This window comes from Canis aureus, chromosome 32 (genome assembly GCF_053574225.1).
Source record: "Canis aureus isolate CA01 chromosome 32, VMU_Caureus_v.1.0, whole genome shotgun sequence".
In the NCBI taxonomy this organism is placed as follows: Eukaryota; Metazoa; Chordata; class Mammalia; order Carnivora; family Canidae; genus Canis; species Canis aureus.
In genome coordinates, this window is record NC_135642.1 from 37,035,292 (window position 1) to 37,056,622 (window position 21,331).

The window sequence follows — 21,331 nt, forward strand, 5'->3', positions numbered from 1 at the left end:
GGGGTCCGAGGCCACGGGGGTAAGCGGCTCGTCGAGGCTCAGTGCCAGCTTCCAACCAACCAGCCTCCTCACCTTCCCCAAAGGCGCCCTCTCTGTTCCGGCCTCTGGAAGGAGCTGGCAGGGGGGCAGGCGGCCTGGAGGTGCCCGTCCTGGCTCCCCACCCCCATATCCGCGGCTCCTCTGGAGAGGGCTGGGACTGACTGGGAGGAGCCCCCCACGCCCCAGCACCCCATGAGGGGCCCGGGAGGCCGACGGGCAGCGGCAGCACCTGCTCTTAGCCACGGGCCTCTGCCTGGCCCCAGGGCCCCCCTCCGCCCCCCCCAAGTCACGCGCGAAGCAAGAAGCGGCCACCAGCCAAGCTTGGCTCCACGCTGGTCTTTATTCACACGTCCCTCCACCCGTCCGACCAGGGGCTGGGGGACCTCTAAGGGGGGCTGTAGAGGGGCCCCAACATGAAAGGAGCTGAGGCCTGGGGCTCCCTGAGGACACAGGAGAGGCGCAAGGCCCCGGGGAAGGCAAGGCCCCGAGACCCCCAGCTCGCCGAGCCAGTGCTGGCTGGAAAGGGGGACTGCGCGGGCAGCTGTGTGGGCACACTTGGCCCCAAGGCCGGGGGGACGTGGGCCCGGGGCGTCCTGCTGGGAGCGGAGCCTCCCTTTTCTGGGAGCAGGGCCACGAGCAAAGGCATGAGATTCAGGCTGAGACAAGGCCTCCGGTTCCCGGTCCCCAACAGCCCCAAGAGCCCCCCTGGCCCTCTAATGGGGCTCAGGGAATACTGCGAGCTGCAGCTCAAACATCCCGGGTAGGCTGCCAGGAAGGGGTGCTGCAGTTCCGGTGGGGAGCAGGGAGGCAGCTTACAGTAGAGGGAAATGGTTGGAGGCCCCGAGACCGGGCTGTGGTCAGGGGAGGCGGCTGGCCTCCGGCTCTCCAGGGTTGGGTGGCTCAACACTCCGTGTGACCTGAGTTTGGGTGGGGATCTGAGGTGCACGTACCCTACCCGGGGTAGCAGAGGGCAGTGACAGGAAAGAACTTTCCATCCATCCCAAGGCTGCCCCAAGAGGAGACCACAACCAGCCCCTCGACACACTCTGGGCCCTGAGCCCCGCCAGTGCAAGTGAGGCCCAGGGGAGGGATGCGCTTTGCTCAATGCCCAGAAAGTGAACTTAACCTTTGTCATCTGCCTGCAGGGTCAGGGCAGGTCTGAGGGGTGAGCCAGGTGGGACGGTGACATGCCCAGTCCCCTCACTGCTGCTGCCCCACCCACCTACACAGCATGGCCAGAGGACACCCCGGAAGAGACCGGCCCCGCACAGCGCGTGAGGGGGCCCGGCTCCAGTCAGGTGCACGAGAAGGCAGGGCCCCGACCTCGGCCTGGACGCACTGCCTGAAACTATATCCCAACCTGAAAAGATCCAAACCAAAGAGAAACTTGATCCAGACAACTGAGTATTATGATGGTGCACTCTGCACATGCGCACGCGCGCACACACACACCTGTCCGAGTGCACGATGCACACCCTCACCAATGACCTGTTACCAGTTACACATAAGCAGACACACATACATACGTGCACACACACACACACACACACCCTTGTCCATGTGCACAATGCACATCCCCACCAACGCCGTGATGACCGCACATCCACGGGGGGATACACACATCCCACACTCACACACTCGCTACAGCTCATCTCCCTCCAGGCAGGGCCCCGAGCGGCCGCTGCCTGGGACTCAGGGTCGGCTGCTGACGTGGAGGGTGTAGAAGGCCCAGGGCTCGGGGACGTAGATGACACCCGGGTACTTCTTCCTGAGCACGGGGTCGTTCCAGAGCCAGGCGACCCACAGGGCCACGAGCAGGAGGGTGAGAGCGAAGGAGTAGAAGAGGAAGAGGCCGTTGCTGTCCAGGAAGAGGCGCTTCCGCTTCTGGTGCAGGACAAGGGCCAGCATGGCGAAGAAGGTGAAGATGAAGAGGATGAAGATCTGGCCCTCGGTGACCAGGTACCTGGAGAGGCCAGCGGGTGGGGTGAGTCGGGGCCCATCACAGCTCTGTCCTGCCCGGCATCCCTCGCTGTACCCACGTGCCGGGGTGCCCTCCCAGCCGGTCAGAGCAGCTCACGTAACAGGGGGCTCAGGGAACCATCCTACTCCGAGCCACAGCCCCGTGGGCAGCAGGTTAATTTGGCTCGTATAGCTGCCATTTTTTAAAACGTTGAGTTTGTTACCAATGTTTAAGTAACAGAGTAGCAGAAAGTATGGATTTCTGGTTTCTTTGGTCACATTAGGCCCGTATTCCCACATGACAACAACTGATTACAGGAGAAGGCAGCCGTCCCCTCTAGAAAGAGCATGTGGCTACTGTTTGCCGCACTCCCCACCACTCCCTACTGCTTCCTCGACGCCTCTCTGTTACCAGCCTGGCTCCTATAGGCATTTGAGTCTGGGAATGCAGTTGCAGTTCATAGGGGTGGTCACTTCTGTCTCCTTGAGGGCTGGGACAGTCCCAGACCTCCCAGGGTTCTCTGCAGCTCCCGGGGCAGTGCTCAGCACGTGGCCAGGAATCCAGTAACATGTGTTGTCTGGTCCACTCCCCTGCCTCCAGGGAGAGCCAAGATGCTGACCATTCCACTCGGGGAATTATAGCTCTACAGCTCAGTGGCTGTGTGACCTTGGGGAATTTACAGGACATCCTGGAGCTTCCGTGTTCTCACTCAGAGAGGGCATAAATGGGCCTGGCTCTCCAGAGGTAAGACCTGCAGGGACTGTGTACATCTCTTACTCGGAAAAGCGCGTGGCTTAAATGGCTGCTGCTCCTATCGTGGCCACCTCCGCGTTAACACGCTGTGGGTAAGAACTGCACAGAAAGCCCTGCCCATGTCGAACCACCTTCCTTCTTGCTGTGGGTGCCACTCATTCTTTCTCGCCCTGTCGCCAGGGGGCATACTGATTGGCCCTGGTCCACTCTCTCTGCAGGGCAGGGGACAGACCCAGGGATGGACCCTAGGGATCTGGCTCCATGAAAAAAGACCCTTCTCATTCTGAGGCAAGCTTCCCATCAGAGAAGGGTCTGGTCCTTCCTATGACATCCTGGAGCCTGTCCCTGGGGCAGAAGTGACAGAGGAGAGGTAGGAGCCTGGCTGAGGCCGGAGTCGCCACGGACTTCCCCGTCTCTGTCCTTGTCACCTTCATAGTGCTTTACAGTTCACGAAGCCTCCTTCTGCCCTGCTAGATCCTCGCCATCTCCTGAGACGGAGACAAGCAAGGACTGTCCCACTTCGCACAGGTGGAAACTGAGGCCCACCAGGCTCCATGGGTTTGGTATTACAGGTGGATTCTGTTGGGCCCAAGGTGGCACTGGGGTTCTGTGAGCTGGGGCAGAGGGGCGCGAGGGTGGAGAGGCCGCACTCAGGCCTGGCCTCCTGGTGACAGAGAGGCTACCACACAGCACTGCCACGTCCCTGCTAGACAGAGGGGGAAGCAGGAGCCCAGGGCACGCACGTTTTTACTGCCCGGCTCACTCGGCGCCCCCGCCCGCCCCCCAGGTCCAGGTCCGCTCACCAATAGTAGAGGCCACTGGGCATGGCCAGGAGCAGGGCTGCCCCCGGCATTGAACTCTCCGCCTTGGTGGGAGTGAAGCAGCCACTGAAGTATATGAAGAGGATGAGGAAGAAGGGGACGTACCTGCAACAGGGAGCCTGCCTCAGGCCTGTGCACACCCTCCTGCTCACCACCCCCCCACCCGACCTTGCACCAGCCGTCTTGGTGGGTCCTGGTGGGTCCTCCCCGGGCTGGGGGGGGCAGGCTGGGGTCCAGGCTGGGGCACATGCACATCAGAGGCCCACAGGCCGCCCATGCGTGCGGGGGGCGCACCTCCCTGCGCAGGGAGGGGGTGTGAGGGGGTGCCCCCCACCTACTCCAGGGCTGGGGACCACAGGCTCCAGGTCCTGCAGGGGCTCTGTGAAGCCCCCTCACCGGTGCCCCTCCTGGCCTCACCCCGACCTACCAGCACCCCCTGCCGCCTGGGGGGCTACACTCCCGGCCCGCCCCTCCTCCCTTCCCTGGGGCTCCCGGGGAGGCCAGGCCAGGACCCGGGACTGCCAGGTGGTGCCCGGACCCCGGACACGCGGGAGGCCCCCCTGAGCGAGGCTGCCGGCTGCACCCGCCCCCCAGCCCGCTCCGGCGGCTCGTCCCGCGAGGCCGGGGGCTGCGCACAGCTGGGAGGCTTCCCCGCCCTCGGGGTGCAGGGGGGCCCTCCCGGGACTCGCAGGGGCGGGCACGCAGCCGCACCCCGAAGTCCAGCCGGCCCTCCTCGGCTTCGCCCCCACCTCCCCCCAGACCCCGGGGCTCCGGGCTGGGGCCTCGGCTGCGCCCTCCCCGCGGCTCCGGGGGCGCAGGGCCGGCTGCGCGCTGCCCTCTAGTGGCCGCCGCGGGCACTGCCGCGCCCCGCTCCCAGGGGCTCCCGCCCCCCGCGACCCCGGGCACCCCGGGCCGGGCCCATCACTCACCACATGCAGTGGCCCAGGTACTCGTCGTAGTAGTAGAGCAGCTCGAAGGAGTCGATCTGAGGGCGGCAGGTGCACCGGGAGGTGCCGGGACGGGCCTCCCCCAGCCGCCCTCACCGCCCCCCCCGCCGCCCCGCCCTCTCCCCTGGGGTCCCTCTCCCCAGCAGGGCGCCTCCAGCAGGTCAGGAGGGCGGGCGGGGCGCTCGGGCTCCAGGACGGCCCGACCCACAGGGCTTTGCATGCGGGGGGGGGGAGGGGGGGGCTCACCAGCGTCTCGGGGCTCAGATTCTTGATGATGGGGTTCTCGCGGACAGACAGGTGGTGCTGGTAGCCACTGAAGAGCAGGCGGTGGTTCACGGAGTCGCCCACCAGGTGGATGCTGGCGCCCATGACGAAGGTGATGATGCTGACGTAGATCACGGAGCGGGGCAGGGTGCGAGGGGACCGCTCGATGAGCTGAGGTCAGAGGGAGGCCGTGGCTCAGCCTCCACCGCAACAGGAGACACCCCTGCGCCCCCCTCATGCCTGGGGTCGGATGCATGCCACCGGCTGAAAAGTCACTACGGAATTGGTGGGTCCCGTTAGCAGGCTAAGCCAGCCTCGAGTCTCAGGCGATCCCCGTGAAGCCGGCATGAGCTGGGAAACAGCACCCCCTTTTCCCAGGGAGCAGACTCAGAGGGACTAGCTGATTGCCCAAGGTCGCACACTAACCACGTGGTGGAAGTGACAGCCAGGCCTTCAACACAGGCATCCAGGCACAATGCCAGGCCCTCTCCCTACCCCCAGGTGTGCCTCTGGGTGGCTGGGCCGGCTCAGCAGTGGGACCCTCTGGTTTCTGAGCCACTGGCCCATGGTAAGCACAAAGAAAATGTCAGGGAAGTGTGGTGTGGGGGCGGGGGGGGGGGGTGGCGGGGTGAGGGGAGGGCAGATGCTTTGGAAACCAAACTATTTAAGATTCCTCTGAATTCTAGTATTATACCTTTCTTACTTTTGGAGATTAGAAGCATCTTTCTGGAAACAAAATGATGGGGATGGCACATGGCGATAGTTGTTTTAAGAGCCCTTACTTGCACGTGCCAAGCCGGCAGCCCTGGCTAGCTCTGTGCTCCCAGATCTCCAGGCCAGAGTAAAGGGCACCTCCATTGCTGCCACCTGGACCCTACCTGCCTTCCCAACTGGTCCCTGACTTCTCCCCCAGACAACCAGCCCAGTCCCTCCTTCTGCTTCAGCTTCCCCAAAATTACTGTGGTTTCACAAGCATGGCCCTGTCTTCGGGTCCTTTTGCCTGAGCACCTCTTGCACATCATCCCCTGGCACACCAGGCTGAAGCCCAAATCAAACACCCCTCCTCGGGGAGGGCTTCTGCATCCCTCCTCGCCAGCCCTTGGTGTGTCCCTCTGCCACAGCCTTCACCCCCCCAGGCTCAGGAAGGGTAGGCCTGCTTCCACTGGCCTCCATGACTCCCAGGGCTTGGCACCAGCCTCCTGCCAGGGAGGAAGGATGAGGGTGAGAAGGGAGGGCAGGGAGGCCGGGACTGTACCTTGAGCAGCAGGAAGGGCGTGATGATGTTGTAGGCCATGTGGAAGTAGTCCCCTACGCTGGGCTTGTTGAGTGGAAACCATTCGAGTGGGAACACCAGCTGGGGAGCAAGGGAAGAAATGGTGTTCACCCAGGCCCAGAAGGCCCTTCGGAGAGTTGGCCCCCACCTCCTCCACACATACTTAATTCTTTCTGTGATCTCTGGGGATCTTCCTGGCAGCCCTAGGGTACCCAGACAGACAAGCTGAGTCCCAAAGGAGGTATCCCCAGGCACACAAGTAGAGGCAAATCCAGAGCCTGACTCTGCGCCCCTCTCCCAGTGGGCACTAAATAAATGTCCCTGGGTACTGGTCTGGTAGTTAGAGACTACTTTGGGACTTCATGGTGCCACAAACTTTCTGGGTGACCCTTGGCAAGTCCTTCTCCTGTCTGGGCCTTGGTTTCCCCATCTGCAACACAAGAGATGTGGCCCAGGTGGTCTACTTGGGCCCTTAGGGGTCTGGCACTTTCCAGTCCTCTGATGATGAAAAGATCTCCTGACCGCTAGGCTCCATGCTCTAAGTACTGAGCATGGACCACTTCTTCCAAAAGTATACGTCAGGAAACAAAGGAGAAAATAGTGAGTTCTACAAAGTAGCTTCAGTTCTTTCTTTCTTACCTTCCCCGAGAAAGGAGGCAGGCCAGGGGCAGTTCCTCTGCCTGGCAAGCCCTCTCTTACTGGTCTACCCCAGTGAGTCCTGGCCTTGTTGGGGTCAGTGTGAAAACCCCTGTGCAAAGTCAAAACATGTTATGACCCCCCCAAACTGGACTTCCAGTATCTGTTGACTGAGGACACAGGCAATGACCACAAATTTCAATTGAAATCATAAATGTTTGGGCAGCCCTGGTGGCGCAGCGGTTTAGCGCCGCCTGCAGCCCAGAGTGTGATCCTGGAGTCTCCGGATCGAGTCCCACATCGGGCTCCCTGCATGGAGCCTGCTTCTCCTTCTGCCTGTATCTCTGCCTCTCTCTCTCTCTGTGTGTCTCTCATGAATAAATTAAAAAAAAAAAAAGAAATCATAAATGTTTATCTCTTTTAATTCAGAAATGCCATATAAATGTTTATCTCTTTTAATTCAGAAATGCCATGTTGGTTAAAACTAACCTGCACATATAAAACTCCCAGGATACAGGTCTCTGTTCCTCTCTTTTTCTCTTACTCGGTGTGTATCTCTGTATCTTCATCTATATCAAGATATATATGTTGGATATATACACCACATCTTTTTTTTAAATTTTTTTTTTAATTTATGATACCCACATCTTCTTTATCCATTCAATTATTGATGGACACTTAGGATGCTTCCATAATTTGGTTATTGCAAATAATACTGCAACGAACATAGGGGTGTATACATCTTTTCGAATTGGTGTTTTCATTTTCTTTGGGTAAATACAGAGTAGTGGAGTTACTAGATTGTATGGTATTTCTATTTTTAATTTTTATTTTTTTAAAATTTTTTTTAGGAAACTCCATACTGTTCCACAGTGGCTGTACCGATTTACATTTCCATCAACAGTGCACGAGGGTTACCCTTTCACCATGTGCTCGCCAACACATTACTCAGCCATAAGAAGAATCTTCCCATTTTGCAATAACCCTCTTGGTCTATTAAGCTAAGTGAAATAAATCAGAGAAAGATAAATGCCGTATCATTTCACTTATATGTGGAATCTAAAAAAACAAATGAACAAACACAGAAACAGAATCATAAATACAGAGAACTGGTGAGTCCCAGAGGGGAAGAAGTTGGGGGATGGGCAAAATAGGTGGAAGGGATTAGGAGGTACAAAATTCCAGTTATCAAATAAATAAGTCATGAGGCTGGAAAGTACGGCATAAGGAATATAGTCAATAATATTGTAATAATGCGGTGTGGCACCTACACTTAAGTGTGGCAAGCACAGCATAATGTATAGAATTGTTGGATCGCTATGTTATACACCTGAAACTAAAATAACACTGTATGTCAACCATACTTAAATTTCTTTAAAAAAAAAAAAGATACATGTGATGGCTGAAATAGTCTTTGTGATAGGAAAATATCAGAAACAGGCCGACTCCTCAACTAACCAGGACGAGCCGAATACGTTACAGCACATCTTTACTCTAGCAGGTGAATTAGCCATTCTCAGAAATGACACCTTGTATGTACGGACATGAAAAGACAACCATTGTATATTCTAAAGGAAAGCAAGTTGTATAAAAAGGCATAAAGTAAGATCTCATTTTAATTAGAAAAGGAAAAAGAACGTGTGTTTGCAGGAGCAGAGAAAGGAGTGAGTAGCTGTGCCCCAAACTGTCCGAGGTGAGACTTAGAAGGGGAGAATCTGGGCAGCCTGGGTGGTTCAGCGGTTGGGTGCCCGCCTTCAGCCCAGGGCATGATCCTGGAGACCCGGGATCAAGTCCCACGTCGGGCTCCCTGCATGGAGCCTGCTTCTCTCTCTCTCTCTCTGTCTCTCATGAATAAATAAATAAAATCTTTAAAAAAAATAGAAAGGGAGAATCTGATACTTCTTCATACACCTGGGCATTAGTTGACCTGTTACAATTAACTACATACCACTTTTATGGCTTGTACGAGTTTGTTTTTCACTATCACAAATTTGGGGACGTCATGCCAACATTTCAAAAGCTCCAGTGTATATATGAGCTTTTCATATGTATTCTCTCCTAACAAGCTCACTTAGGTGGCTGGGTGGGCTGGGGAAGTGATGTGGGCCATCACATGGGCCACCATGGCCAGTTGTGGCTGAGTCCTAAGGAGTGAGGGCAGAGGACAGCCATGAGCCTGCTCTCGTATTCACTTCCCCCCTCTCCTTAGCACTGGTTTGATGGGCAGCTCCTTTAGTCCCTAGTATGTGGGACCTTTGTGCGGGAAGGGAGCTCGGAGCAGCCAGGCCAACCAGCCTTCTTACAGATGAGAGAACCAAAGCCTAGCAGACAGTGACTTGCTTAAAGTCACCCACAAAGCTGACCAGGTACCCTGACTCTTGGCTCAGGCTCTCTTCTTTCTCCCACACTGAAAAAACATATAAATCTTACAGAGAGTCTGCAGAAAGGAGAAACGGTATCCACCCCAAGTCTGCCCCAAAAGTGCTGCCAAAAAAGCTTTCTTTGTTGTTATTTTAAATATTTATTTATTCTTTTATCTGAGGGGGGGGGGAGAGGGAGAGAAAGAGAATGAGCAGGGGGAGGGGCCGAGGGAGAGGGAGAGGGAGAGAATCCCAAGGAGACTGTGCTGAGTTGCTGAGTGCAGAGTCTGACTCAGGGCTCGATCCCAGGACCCTGAGATCCTGACCTGCGCAGAAATCAAGAGTTGCCGCCTAACCAACTGGGCCACCCAGGTGCCCTAGAATAGCTTTCTTAATTCCCTTCAAGTGTCTGACTCACGTATACAAGATGTTGAGATTGTCACTGACTTGCAATCTGGCACTATACATGCTACCGCCACAACTTTTCTCCCAAACGACCCAGGCTGCTCCAGACTGTCCATGTTTAATGGCCAGATAATGTTCTCTATACCAGATACAGAAAGCTGATTTGCCCAGCACCTACTGCTGGACGCTGAAGTCACGTCCCAGGTAAGCAACGCTGCAGGAACACCTTCGGGTATAGAGGCTGTTGTCTCCTTGCTGATTACATCTTCAGGGCAGATTCTTGGAAGGGGTCTTACTGGGTCAGGAGGGTTAACGTATTAGAGTTCTGGATATATACAGGACAGGAAGGGGGTGAGTGCCTGGGTGCAGGTGCTGGCTCTTCCCCTTGCTATTTGGGCCACCCTGAGCTAGTTACCTGCCCTCTCTATCCTTGAGTCTTCCCATCTGTAAAATTGACATTAGTAAGAGTGGTGAGGTGAGGATCCAATAAATTTAAACACGTAAAGAGTTTAGAACAGAGCGAGCACTCAATGTATGCTAACCACTATTCCTACTTTCCTATTATTATTATTATCATTCCTTCAATAAGAGTGCATTGAGGGGTGCCTGGGTGGCTCAGTCCGTTGAGCGTCTGACTCTTGATTTCAGCTCAGGTCATGTGTGACCTCAGGGTCCTAAGATCAGCCCCAATTTGGGCTCTGCACTGACTGTGGAGTCTGCTTGAGAGTCTCTCTCTCCCTCTCCCTCTGCCACTCCCCCCACCCACCCATGCAAGCACTCTCTCTAAAATAAATAAACAAACCTTTAAAAAAATAATAAAAAGGGGCACTTGGGTAGCTCAGTGGTTGAGTATCTGCCATCAGCTCAGGTCATGATCCTGGTGTCATGGGATTGAGTGCCACATCGGGCTCCCTGCATGGAGCCTGCTTCTCCCTCTGCCTATCTCTGCTACTCTCTCTGTGTCTCTCATGAATAAATAAATAAAATCCTTTGAAAAATAATAATAAAAATAAAAGTGCATCGAGCATTTATGCCAAGCACTTTTCTAGGCTCCTAGTTATCACTTGGACAAACTGCTTTCCAAAAGGGCTTTGCTAATTTGCATTTCCACTAGCATGTGCCAGGTGTCTGTTCCAGTATTGGATATAGTTATCTTTACCCCCCCCCCACACACAAATTAACCACCTGGTACATGGTGCTACCTCACTCAATATATTCACATTCTGTTATCTATCTATCTATCTATCTATCTATCTATCTATCTATCATCTACCTATCTACCTACCTACTTATTACAAGCCAGGGGTTTCAGTGCTCTTCCTGCATTAATCTCTGTGGAGGCCACCACTGTACACTGATGCATGAAGTAGCCCTGGAGGGAAGGAGATGGTTTCACAGACAGCACTAAAAATTACCTGGGGCTCAGAGTCATGATACACAAAATCAACCTAGACTCTTTACCTCCAGAAAAATAATAGTATTATGCCAAGGCTGTGGGGATGCTCTGCTTTCTTTCCCACACCGCACAGCACGGCTTGGTGATTTGGCTAAATCTGGGTGTGGGGTGGTGGGATGGACAGAGACACAATATCACTGTTTAGGGCCACCAGTTCCCCTGTGAGAGTCAGGGCACAGTATGACAATGCAGGCCCTCGGGATCCCCACTCGCTGGCATAGTCACAGAGCTAAAGGACACGGAAACATCCAGGTCTAGTCTCCTAGTTTACTGTAGGGAAAGTGACTTGTCTAAGGTCACTTGGCAAATTCAGGTCACACTGTGTCCTCACTGCTGGTAAGGGCTCTGTCCACGGCTTCACACTCACCATGGCGATGGGCCGGCCAAAGTCCAGAACCCAGTTCTGCAGGGTGAAGTAGAACCAGAGGTCGAGGTGGAAGGGAGCTGTGCCAACAGCTTCATCAGCCTTGCCAGAGCTGTGCCTGAGAAGCAACCAGACAAGAGGGGTCAGCTCTTCTCTGCTCCCACGGGAACCTTCCCGGAGATGAGCCACAGAAAGGTATGGGGACTCGAGGGTAGGGGTATTCATTGCCAGGAAGAGCTCTGCTGGAAATACTGGCTCTGAGGCCAAGGGGTATGCGTCCTGGGAATGGATTCCAGCTGCCCCAACATTAGCTTAGCTTCTCCGTGATTCAGGAAGGAAACTGCTAAACCAGCAGTTTCTTTGGGGGCGTTCTCGCCTATAGAATAACGGGGAAATGAAATAGGGCAAAGGATGTGGCTGGAAAATGCATCTCATGCTGATAGATGACAGCAGTGAACCTTTATTGAATACTTGCTGTATTCCACGCGCATTCTCATCTAACTCTTTTAATCCTTACAGAAACCCTTTGCGGTTGGAATATTAGCCGCATTTTACAAGTGAAAAAGCTGAGGTCCAAGATGTTATATAACCTGCCCAAAATTATAGACAAGTATTTTTTTAAGACTTTATTTATTCATGAGAGACACAGAGAGAGAGAGAGAGAGAGAGAGAGGCAGAGACGGAGGCAGAGGGAGAAGCAGGCTCCATGCAGGGAGCCCGATGTGGGACTCGATCCCGGATCCTGGGATCACATCCTGGGCCAAAGGCGGACGCTCAACCGCTGAGCCACCCGGTGCCCCTATAGTTAAATATCCGCACCCAAATGATTAGGCTCCATAGCTTATAGTTATGACCTCACTGCCAGCATCATGTCCACAGGGATTGGGCCACCAGATGGGCATGTGACCTGAGCTGGAGCTATCAGAGCCCTCCAGTGAGACCTGCCTTATAGACCAAAGACTGGGACCAACTGGCCCTTTCCCTCAGATCCTGAACCAGGCAGGAGGAAGGAAGAATAAGGCCGCTGGTGTCACTCATCCACAGTGCAACCCTCCAGCAGGGACACCCTGCAAGGTGACACAAGAGACATGGCAAGAAGTGGAATGCCATCTGAAACATCTTTGGACACTTGTCCCTCCTGCAAAGCAGTTAGCCATCTGCTTTTCACAGATAAGCTGAAGTTCAAGCAAGGGCCAGTGAATATGCCACTTCCTCCAGGATGGCTTTCCTGATGAAGCTTTTCCCAAAGCCCCACCAGCCCCACTCCAGGGGTGCTTCATCTCTAACCCCCAGTCTTGCCATGACATCATGGGTCTGGAGTTTTGCTCCACCGAGCCCCTCAAGAAGATGAGTGACTTTTAAGGTTCTCTCAACTCATCAACTTCCTCATCAGAGTCCAAATCCTCTTCACAATGTCCCTGACACTACTTGCATGCCTCCGGTGACGACAAGCAGCCTCCTATTCCTAAGATGATTTGAGGTGTGAATTTTATTGCTCTATTTATGCCAAGAACAGGAGCTGTGTGAATGGTCCTGATCACCCAGAGTTCTCAGCTCAGTTCCTGGTTTGTGCTGAGAGATTACTGGATGATTTAAAACAATCTCAATTACCAGTTACTCATTCTTTTTACTGGCCAATATTAGCTTAGAGGCGACATGAAGGGTTTCTTCTTCTCTGCGCTGCTATTGCTTCTGTCACTTTCTGGGATTCCTTTCAGCCAATCTAAGCATGGCCCACAGTGGGCTGGTGGAACAGCCCAGAGGCAGAGGGGCAAAGCTCCTGGAGGGGGAGGAGAGGAGGGTCTCATCATCCTCTGGTGGCAGACAAGACAGGTGGTGGGGGGGGGCCTCTCTTGGGTCAAGCCTTCTTGTCCCTTCTACTCAGCGTTCCTGTCCCCCACATTTATTGAGTGCTGGTGTGTGCTGTGCTAGGAGCTTCACCTGCACCATCTCACTGAATGCTGGCAGCAACCTGCACGAGGCTGTTCCCCTCTTGTGTTGCAGAAGAGGATACTGAGGCTTACAGGGGTTAAGTGCTTAGCCAAGATCACCCATGTAGTAAGGCGCTGCAGCAACTACTCCTTTTGTCAGCCAACTTCCCACTCCAAGCTTCTTCTAGTAAGAGATGATGTTTCCTTGGCCAAAGGCAGGGCTGGTGACCTAAGCCAACCCAGTGGGGCTTTTCCAACTAGAGTTGGTGGAGAGAGTGTCTTCCCTTCTGGCACTGGGGTGCTAAGGCTGCAAGCCCAGGGCTGCCTGTGGCCAACGTGTGCCAACCTCAAAGGGCAGCCAGGCAAGAATGAAGCAACCCTGTAGAGAAGACCAGAGAAAAACATGAGGAAAAGCCCGAGAGTTCTAGGCAACCCCAAGCTAATGGTTTGGCCACATGAACCAATACACTCCTTTTTGCTAAGGGTACTAGAGTTCATACTAGCTTTATGTCACTTGTCCAGGAGCCCTGAATAGCATAAATCCAAACCTGTGTCTTTATGAACTCAAGACCTGTGCTCTAGATAGTTTCCTATTCTGTTTCTATTATAATTAACTATGTGACATATGAAGAGATCAGTATGCAAAGCCTGTATGAAGGAAGAGAGCCTGGAAGCATGAATAGGTGGATTTAAGTAGGCAGAAAAGCAGGAGAGCATGATCAAAGGCCTGGGGTGGAAGTGAGGAAGGCACTGCATGGAGTTGAATGCCTGGGCTTATTATCGGCTGAGACGAAGAGAAGTGAGGGACTGGTTGGGCTTCAGGCTGGGCAGATATTCGGAAATTCAATGTGACAATTGCTCAGAGATGGGTCTGAGATGAACAACTGGCTTAGAGCATCCATGTGCCCTTCCCTTTAGTGACTATTAGTCAAGGGCTCAAAAAGCAGATGGTGAGAACCTCCAGGCGTAAAGAACTTGGCAGGAGAGAGGATAAACTCTCAGTGTTTTATTCTGGAAACCTCCAAAGTGGTCAAAGAGTAGGATGTTTGCTACAGAGGAGAAAAGTATTTTGAAAGCCTGGGGAAGCACTTACGAATGGGTCTCTGGAAGCTGTGGATACCTAGTATATACTAGGGGCTCAGTAATTATTTCCTCTTCTACCGAAGGGGGCATCTCAGTAATGAGGATCCCTGGTTTAGCAGGGCAGGAAAAAAGAGGCAGATACAGGGCACTCAGCTTGGGAATCAAGACTGGTTAGCATCTGACTGGTTTTCTTTCGTTGGGACTGTGACTCCAGGTGGCAGATCACAGAGGGCATTGGCATCCTCTCCCCTAGTTCTTGTCCTGGGGATGAGCAACCTCAAGCCGGTCCCAAGTTCCTGACTCCACAGACTTCACACACTGAACCCCCAGCCTGTGCCAGCTCTAGATCTGTCATCAGAAACTACAGCTGAGAACACTAGTGAATGGCAGGTAACCCAAGACAAGGATAGCCTTTTCTCTTCTCCACAGCTTTACAAGTGTACCATATGAGGGAACTGATACCATGACAAGCAGGGAACACATAACATACAGCTGAAATATTCAAAGCAGTCAGCATGTGCAGGACTGCCTGGCAGAAAAGGAAGGACCCAACCATGGTGGAGTCAAGCAGGGACCCATAAATGGGAACTACAAAGGGATTAATTTTGGTTCTATATAAAGAACAGTAAAATACCTGACATGATGGAAAGCTTGAACAAAAAATGAGAAAGTGAAGGCAAATAATAAGAAGGGAAAAGAAAGGGGATCCCTGGGTGGCACAGCGGTTTAGCGCCTGCCTTTGGCCCAGGGCGCGATCCTGGAGACCCGGGATGGAATCCCATGTCGGGCTCCCGGTGCATGGAGCCTGCTTCTCCCTCTGCCTGTGTCTATGCCTCTCTCTCTCTCTGTGCGACTATCATAAATAAAATAAAAATTAAAAAAAAATAAGGGAAAAGAAAGGCAATTAGAAACCCCAGGAAAAACAAAAACAATATAAGAGAGCATATTGTACTATCAAACATTCCTTGGCTTTGTAGGGAATGTTTACATGGCTTAACTAATAAAAATATTGTATACTGATGTTCAAAGTTTAGAATCCATTCACACACAAAACATGAAGGCAATTATGCCTAAAAAACAGCAGGTAAATACCATTACCCTTAAGAATATGAAAGTACCCGGGTGGCTCAGAGGTTTAGTGCCGCCTTCAGCCGAGGGTGTGATCCTGGAGACCAGGAATCAAGTCCCACATCGGGCTCCCTGCATGGAGCCTGCTTCTCCCTCTGCCTGTTCTCTGCCTCTCTCTCTCTCTCTCTCTCTCTGTGCCTCTTGTGCCCCCTCTCTGTGCCTCTAGTCTTAAAAAAATAAATAAACATTATCTTAGAAGCTACACAAGATAAATCAAGAAATGGCAGTTGAGTACAGCTTTTAAGAACATGGACTTTGGAGACCACCTGGGTTCACATCCTAGCTTTGCCACCAGCCAGATCTTGAGCAAGTTACTTAATCTCTCTTGGGCCTCAATGTTCTCATCTGTAAAATGAATGATAATAGCAGATCCTATCTCAAGAGTTGCAATTGAATTATTATGTGCAAAACGTTAGAGCAGGATCTGGACCACAGAAAGTGTTACATAGTACTTGTTAATATTTTATTTATTTTTTTAATATTTTTATTTATTTATTCATGAGAGAGAGACAGAGGCAGAGGGAGAAGCAGGCTCCTAGTAGGGACCCAACATGGGACTTGATCCCGGGTCTCCAGGATCACACCCTGGGCTGAAGGTGACGCTAAACCGCTGGGCACCGGGGCTGCCCACTTGTTAATATTTTAAAATATGAATTTAATTATGGTAGAAACAGCTAAAAGAAGCTACTGTTGTCTCTGGTGCCAGGGAAGGGTGGAAGAGAGAACCACTGTTTTTTTACTCTAAGCCCATCTGTATTATTTAACGACAGGCATGTATTACGTTGATAGGAATACAAAAAGTGTCAACAGTACAGGCAGCTGGAATGCGCCACCTTGAAAGGTGTCATTAGAGGCGTGTAAGCAAAGCATGGGGGCAGCAGAGGAAATCTAAGCATTTTAGGAACTAGACAAGATGATTCTGTCTATTGTGTTCAGCAACAATGATACTGAAAATGGTCCTAGAGGTACCCTACAAGGGTGGCAGTCAGTCCTCGTGCCATTCCCAGAGAGCACAGTGGCCGGTAGTGAGCTCATACAGGAATAAAGGTGAACACTGGTCCTCAGCAGCCCAAGTGGAAGTACAAGCAGAAGCCCTGGGTTTAGATCCTGGTTCTTGCAGGCAAATGATGTAATCTCTCTGGGCCTCATATAAAAAAATATATATATATGTTTTTGTACAGACAGAAAATATGTGTATGTTTCCATATAATACAAAATATAAAAAGACTAAGATACTGCACATGGAAGCCCCACACGTGAGTTAAAGGGGCGATCATATTTGATACCCACGACTGTTCTAACTGGGCTGCCACAGTTCAGGGCAGTCAAAGATCCCCAACTTGAAGGGGATCCAGAAGAGAGATGACCCTCAGTAGCAGAGGAAAGACCTACCCTCAGCCAAGTCTCTCAGACTCTCCCCTCATCCCAAATCATACCAGACTTTCTAAAATTGACTCTGAGCGCACTAGTGCTCAAAAACCTTCCATGGCTCTCCTGTACTTGCAAAATAAAGGCTGTATTTTTAACCCGCCATTTAGGGCAGGAGCTAGGGTGAGGCAAGGGAGGCACACAGGGCTCAGCATTTAAGTAGGCACAGTTGCCCCAGGGTGAGCGTCTCCTTAAATTTCCTTAAAATATGCAGTCTAGGGGATCCCCAGGTGGCTCAGCGGTTTAGCACCGGCCTTCAGGCCCAGGGCGTGACCCCGGGGTCGCAGGATCGAGTCCCACGTCGGGCTCCCTGCATGGAGCCTGCTTCTCCCTCTGCCTGTGTCTCTGCCTCTCTCTGTGTGTCTCTCATGAATAAATAAATAAAATCTTAAAAAAAAAAAAGAAATGCAGTCCAGGCTTCCACTCTAGTCCCAGCCCTGTGGCCAGGAAAGGCCCTTCCCATTCAGTCCACATCCTCTCGCTGCTGTGCACCGCTGACCACCTGACTTTCCCCAAACTTTCCACCACCTCCTCCCCCGACTCGAACCTTCCCTCCCTAGTCGCCTACTGAATGCTCTGAGCCTCAGCTCGAGGGCCGCTGCCTCCACGAAGCTCTCCAAGACGACCTCAGCCCCTTGGGGCTTCACCTTACCCACCTCTTCAGTGCCCGCCGCGGCACCGGGCAAACCAAAGATGCCTCCTTAAAGCAAGGGATGTTTCCGGCCTGTACGACGGGATGAGGGCAAGACGGGGGGGGGGGGGGGGGGACTAAGAGGCGGTTCCCGTGCTCCCCCCTCCCCCTCCCGGTCTCAACTTCATAACCATGAACTGGAGGGAAGGGGACGGGAAACGAGTGAGAAAAGCCCTTCTTGCTCTTTCCTTCACGTGGCTCCCGTTAACACCAAAACCGCATCCTACTCCGCTCAGGGGGACCCCGAGACCCGGGCCCCGGGGCGCGCAGGTGCGCCGGGGCCCGAGCGCGCGCCGCCTCCCCACCCCGTTCTTGGGCCCCTGCCGGGTCTCCCGAGGGGCGACGGTCCTCGAGCCGCGCGGGCAGCGGGGGCGGCCCCGGGAGGGGACGCGCGGTGGATGGACACGGGGGGCAGCGCAGGGGCGACCCCGCCGGCCGCACGCCCGCCCACCCCCGGCCCCGCCGGCCCCGCCCGCCCCGCCCGCCCGCGTCACGTGGGGGCCGCGGCCTCGCTCCCCGCGCCGGCGAGCGCCCACCTGGCCTGCAGGAAGGAGGCGCCCGGCTGCGCGCCCGCACCGCCCGCCGCTCCCGGATGCTGCCGCCTCCGCGCCGCTGCCTCCATGGCTGCCCTGCCGGCGGCCGGCGCCTCGGCCCAGCTCTCCAAGTTGCGGGAAGCACTGTGCGGCCGGGCGGCGGCGGCGGCCAGAGGGACACCCGGCGCGGGGGGCGGGGCCTGGGGCGGGGCGGTGGGCGGGGGCGGAGCCGGCGCCGCGGGGAGGAAGAGGGGCCGCGGGGCGGTGGGCGGAGCCGGGGGCGGGGGCGGGGCCGCGGGGAGGTGGGCGGAGCTGGAGAGGAGGGGGCGGGGCCTGGGGCGGGGGCGGTGGGCGGGGGCGGAGCCGGCGCCGCGGGGAGGAAGAGGGGCCGCGGGGCGGTGGGCGGAGCCGGGGGCGGGGGCGGGGCCGCGGGGAGGTGGGCGGAGCTGGAGAGGAGGGGGCGGGGCCTGGGGCGGGGGCGGTGCCGCGGGGAGGTGGGCGGAGCCGGGGGCGGGGCCGGCGCCGCGGGGGAGGAAGTGGGCGGAGCTGGAGAGTCGGGGGGCCGGGGTCGGCGCCGTGGAGAGGAAGGGGGCCGCGGGGAGGTGGGCGGAGCCGGAGAGGAGGGGGGCGGGGCCTGGGGAGGTAGAGGGGCCGCGGGGAGGTGGGCGGAACCGGGGGCGGGGGGCGGGGCCGCGGGGATGTGGCGGGGCCGGAGAGGCGGGGGCGGGGCCTGGGGCGGGGTCGGCGCCGTAAGGAGGAAGAGGGGCCGCGGGCGGAGCCGGAGAGGCGGGGGGCGGGCCTGGGGGCGCGGGGTTGGCGCCGCTGGGGAGGTAGGCGGGGCCGGGGGCGGGGGCGGGGGCGGTGCGGTGACGAGGAAGAGGGGCCGCGGGGAGGTGGGCGGGGCGGGGCCTGGGGCGGGGCTGCGGGGAGGTGGGGGGCGGGGCCTGGGGCGGGGTTGGCGCCGCGGGGAGGTGGGCGGGGCCGGGTGGGCGGGGCTCGCCGGGCCGGGAGGGTCGCGGGGGGCCCTGTGGGGGGCTGGGCGTCCCTGGGGTCGTCGGCGACCTCCGGGCGGAGGCTTCGCGGAGCTGGCTGAGGCCCAGAGCCCGGCAGATGCTCCCCTGGGGAGGAGGCGACGCTGGATTTCCCGTGTCCTTGGGGAGACGGAGGGGCTGGGGCGAGGGGGCTGTTAAGGTCCTCCCCGCCCTGCGCTGTGCGCTCTCCTTTTCCAAATGGAAAATGTCGTTTCCTAAAATGTCACCTCCGTGGCTCTTGACGCAAGGAATTAAATAATGAACAGGATAAGAGGATAAGACGTCTTTCCAAGTCGGGGGGCGTGGAGTAGGTTGATGCATTCGAATTCTGGATTTGTCACTCTCTTGGACGTTGTGGCTTTAGAAAGGTCACTTGCTCTCTCTTCCTCTCAAAGGTATTAACTCCCTGCTGTGAGCAGCGCCCTGTGCGGGCAGGGATGGACAGGCCCTGCTCTAGTAAGGCGTACGTTTGGTGCTGGGAAAGGGGCCTTGGTAAAGGGTGTGAAGGGGGAGGTGTCCTGCGTGGTGTGAGCAGAGACTTGGAGGGGGTGGGGTCAGACCGGGCTTCTGGAGGCTGGACATCCTACTTGTCACTTTGGATTTCGGAGCTGACCATGAAGTCTGAGCCGGAGTGGAGAGAACACAGTGTGGAACAGTGTTGCAGGCAGAGGGAACAGCCAGCCAGGAGGCGCAGCATCCAGAAAGAAGCCGGTGTTTGGAGGAAAGGGAAGTTCAGCGAGAGCAGCAGAGTACACACAGGAAGAGCAACAGGAGGTGGCCTGGGGAAGGGTACAGATGAAGAGGGCCTTTATCTTGGGAACAAGAGGAAGCCGTTCAAGAGATCTGGGGCACGGAAGTGGCATCATCATGTTTGCATTTTAGCGTGAGGTGGAGGAGAGGAGGCAACACTGGACACCACCAGGCAAAGAATGTGGTGTGTATCTGTCCTAGTGAGGGTCCTGCCCTGCTAGCAGCCACCGTGGGAAGGAGAGAGATGATGACCTCAGTTGTATGGGGGATACCATGGCAGTGCCTGGGTGTTGGGTGGGGAGAGAAGAGTCCAGGCTTCGGCCGGGTTCTGCAGCTGGGTGGATGGCGGAGGTGCCCTCTGGGAAGTGGGTCAGAGCAAGTTTAAGGTAAATGAGAATTCTTCCTTGGATGTATGCTTGAGATGGGTCAGGAAGGCTGTTGGGCCCATGGATCTGAAGCTTAGAGCAGACCTGGGAGTAGGGCAGACTGACATATGAATCAGGGGAATATAGATGACAGCCTGAACCTAACAGGCTGCCTGGGGAGACAGTGTCCCTGTGAGAAGAAAGAACAAGGGGCAAAGCCCAAGAACAATCAGCAAGCAGACTGCTGGGTTTCAATCCTGGTACTATTCCTGACTAACTGTGACACCTGGGTAAATTGCTCAACTGCTCCTAGCCTCAGTTTACTCATCTGCAATGAGGTGAAGTCTGTTGCATCTGCTGCATTGGGGCTGTGATGATTCCATGAAGTAATGCCTATGGAGCATTCTACACAGAGCCTGGCACTGGCGGGTTTGTTCTTTACCATAGTCTGACCCTGGGCTCTGACCCTGGACCTGATGTTTCCTGCGAGATGTGAGGGGTTTGAGCCTATTTCCATTCTGTTTTCTTGCCTGTCCTCTCTTTTGGGAGACTTTTATTGAGTTTTATTCCTTCTCATTTTGATCAAAGCCCACATCCTATCTTGGCTGTGAAAGGTGACTACCTTGGGGTCATTTTCCATCAGCTCCTTCCTGGGGTCCAGAAACCCACAGGCCACACACCCTGGTGCCCACCTCAGCCCCACTAAAGGGCATCTTGACTTTATAGTTTTTTACTTTCCTTTGCTCCTCATCATGTCATAAGCAGAGCTGGTGAGGTCCCTATTTGCAGCAGAGAAAGTGCCCTGAGCTGATCCCTAAGGTGAGCCAACAACAATGCTCAGACTGGATCCCAGGTTTGATTTGGGAGGGTCTGATCTTCCTTCTACAGATTGCTCTCTATGTATATGCCAGAGAAGAAGGATGGAGGCTTCGGGCTCCGACCCCAATCTCTTATTCTCTGCTGGCTTTGCAAGCCTGCTGGGCTTCAAAGGAAGGGGCATGAAGTGCCTATGATGTAATACCAATTTAATAACACCCAGGGTTGGGCTTCCAGCCATGAGAGGATGACGCTGTGTGGAGGAAGCTTCTCTGGCCCATTTAATCCTCCAGTCCC

At 55.0% G+C, this 21,331-nt stretch overlaps 1 protein-coding gene across 4 annotated transcripts; it reads right to left on the reverse strand.

Annotated features, from left to right (window-relative positions):
* Positions 1-360: 360 nt before the first annotated feature.
* On the reverse strand, positions 361-18,245 carry CLN6 (CLN6 transmembrane ER protein). Of its 4 annotated transcripts, XR_013370499.1 has the most exons (8): positions 18,076-18,240; positions 11,282-11,396; positions 6,040-6,138; positions 4,767-4,955; positions 4,503-4,558; positions 3,556-3,678; positions 1,609-2,002; positions 361-1,565 (listed from the first exon to the last, which is right to left on the reverse strand). XR_013370499.1 is itself a non-coding variant. In XM_077881641.1 (7 exons), the coding sequence occupies exons 1-7, from the start codon at positions 18,159-18,161 to the stop codon at positions 1,732-1,734; spliced, it is 939 nt and encodes a 312-aa protein (XP_077737767.1). In that variant the 5' UTR covers positions 18,162-18,240; the 3' UTR covers positions 361-1,731. The 4 variants fall into 4 exon arrangements, 2 of the variants coding, with proteins under 2 accessions (XP_077737767.1, XP_077737768.1); XR_013370500.1 differs by lacking the exon at positions 4,503-4,558 and having other exon boundaries at positions 18,076-18,244; XM_077881641.1 differs by having other exon boundaries at positions 361-2,002.
* Between the last annotated feature and the right edge of the window lie 3,086 nt (positions 18,246-21,331).

Coding starts and splice junctions, on each gene's coding strand:
- CLN6 (XM_077881641.1), bottom strand. CDS start 18,161: ATGGAGGCAGCGGCGCGGAGGCGGCAGCATCCGGGAGCGGCGGGCGGT. Junction 4,559..4,766: donor ATCTGAGCCCCGAGACGCTG/GTGAGCCCCCCC, acceptor TGCCGCCCTCAG/ATCGACTCCTTCGAGCTGCT. Junction 2,003..3,555: donor CCCAGTGGCCTCTACTATTG/GTGAGCGGACCT, acceptor TGGCCTCTCCAG/GTACCTGGTCACCGAGGGCC.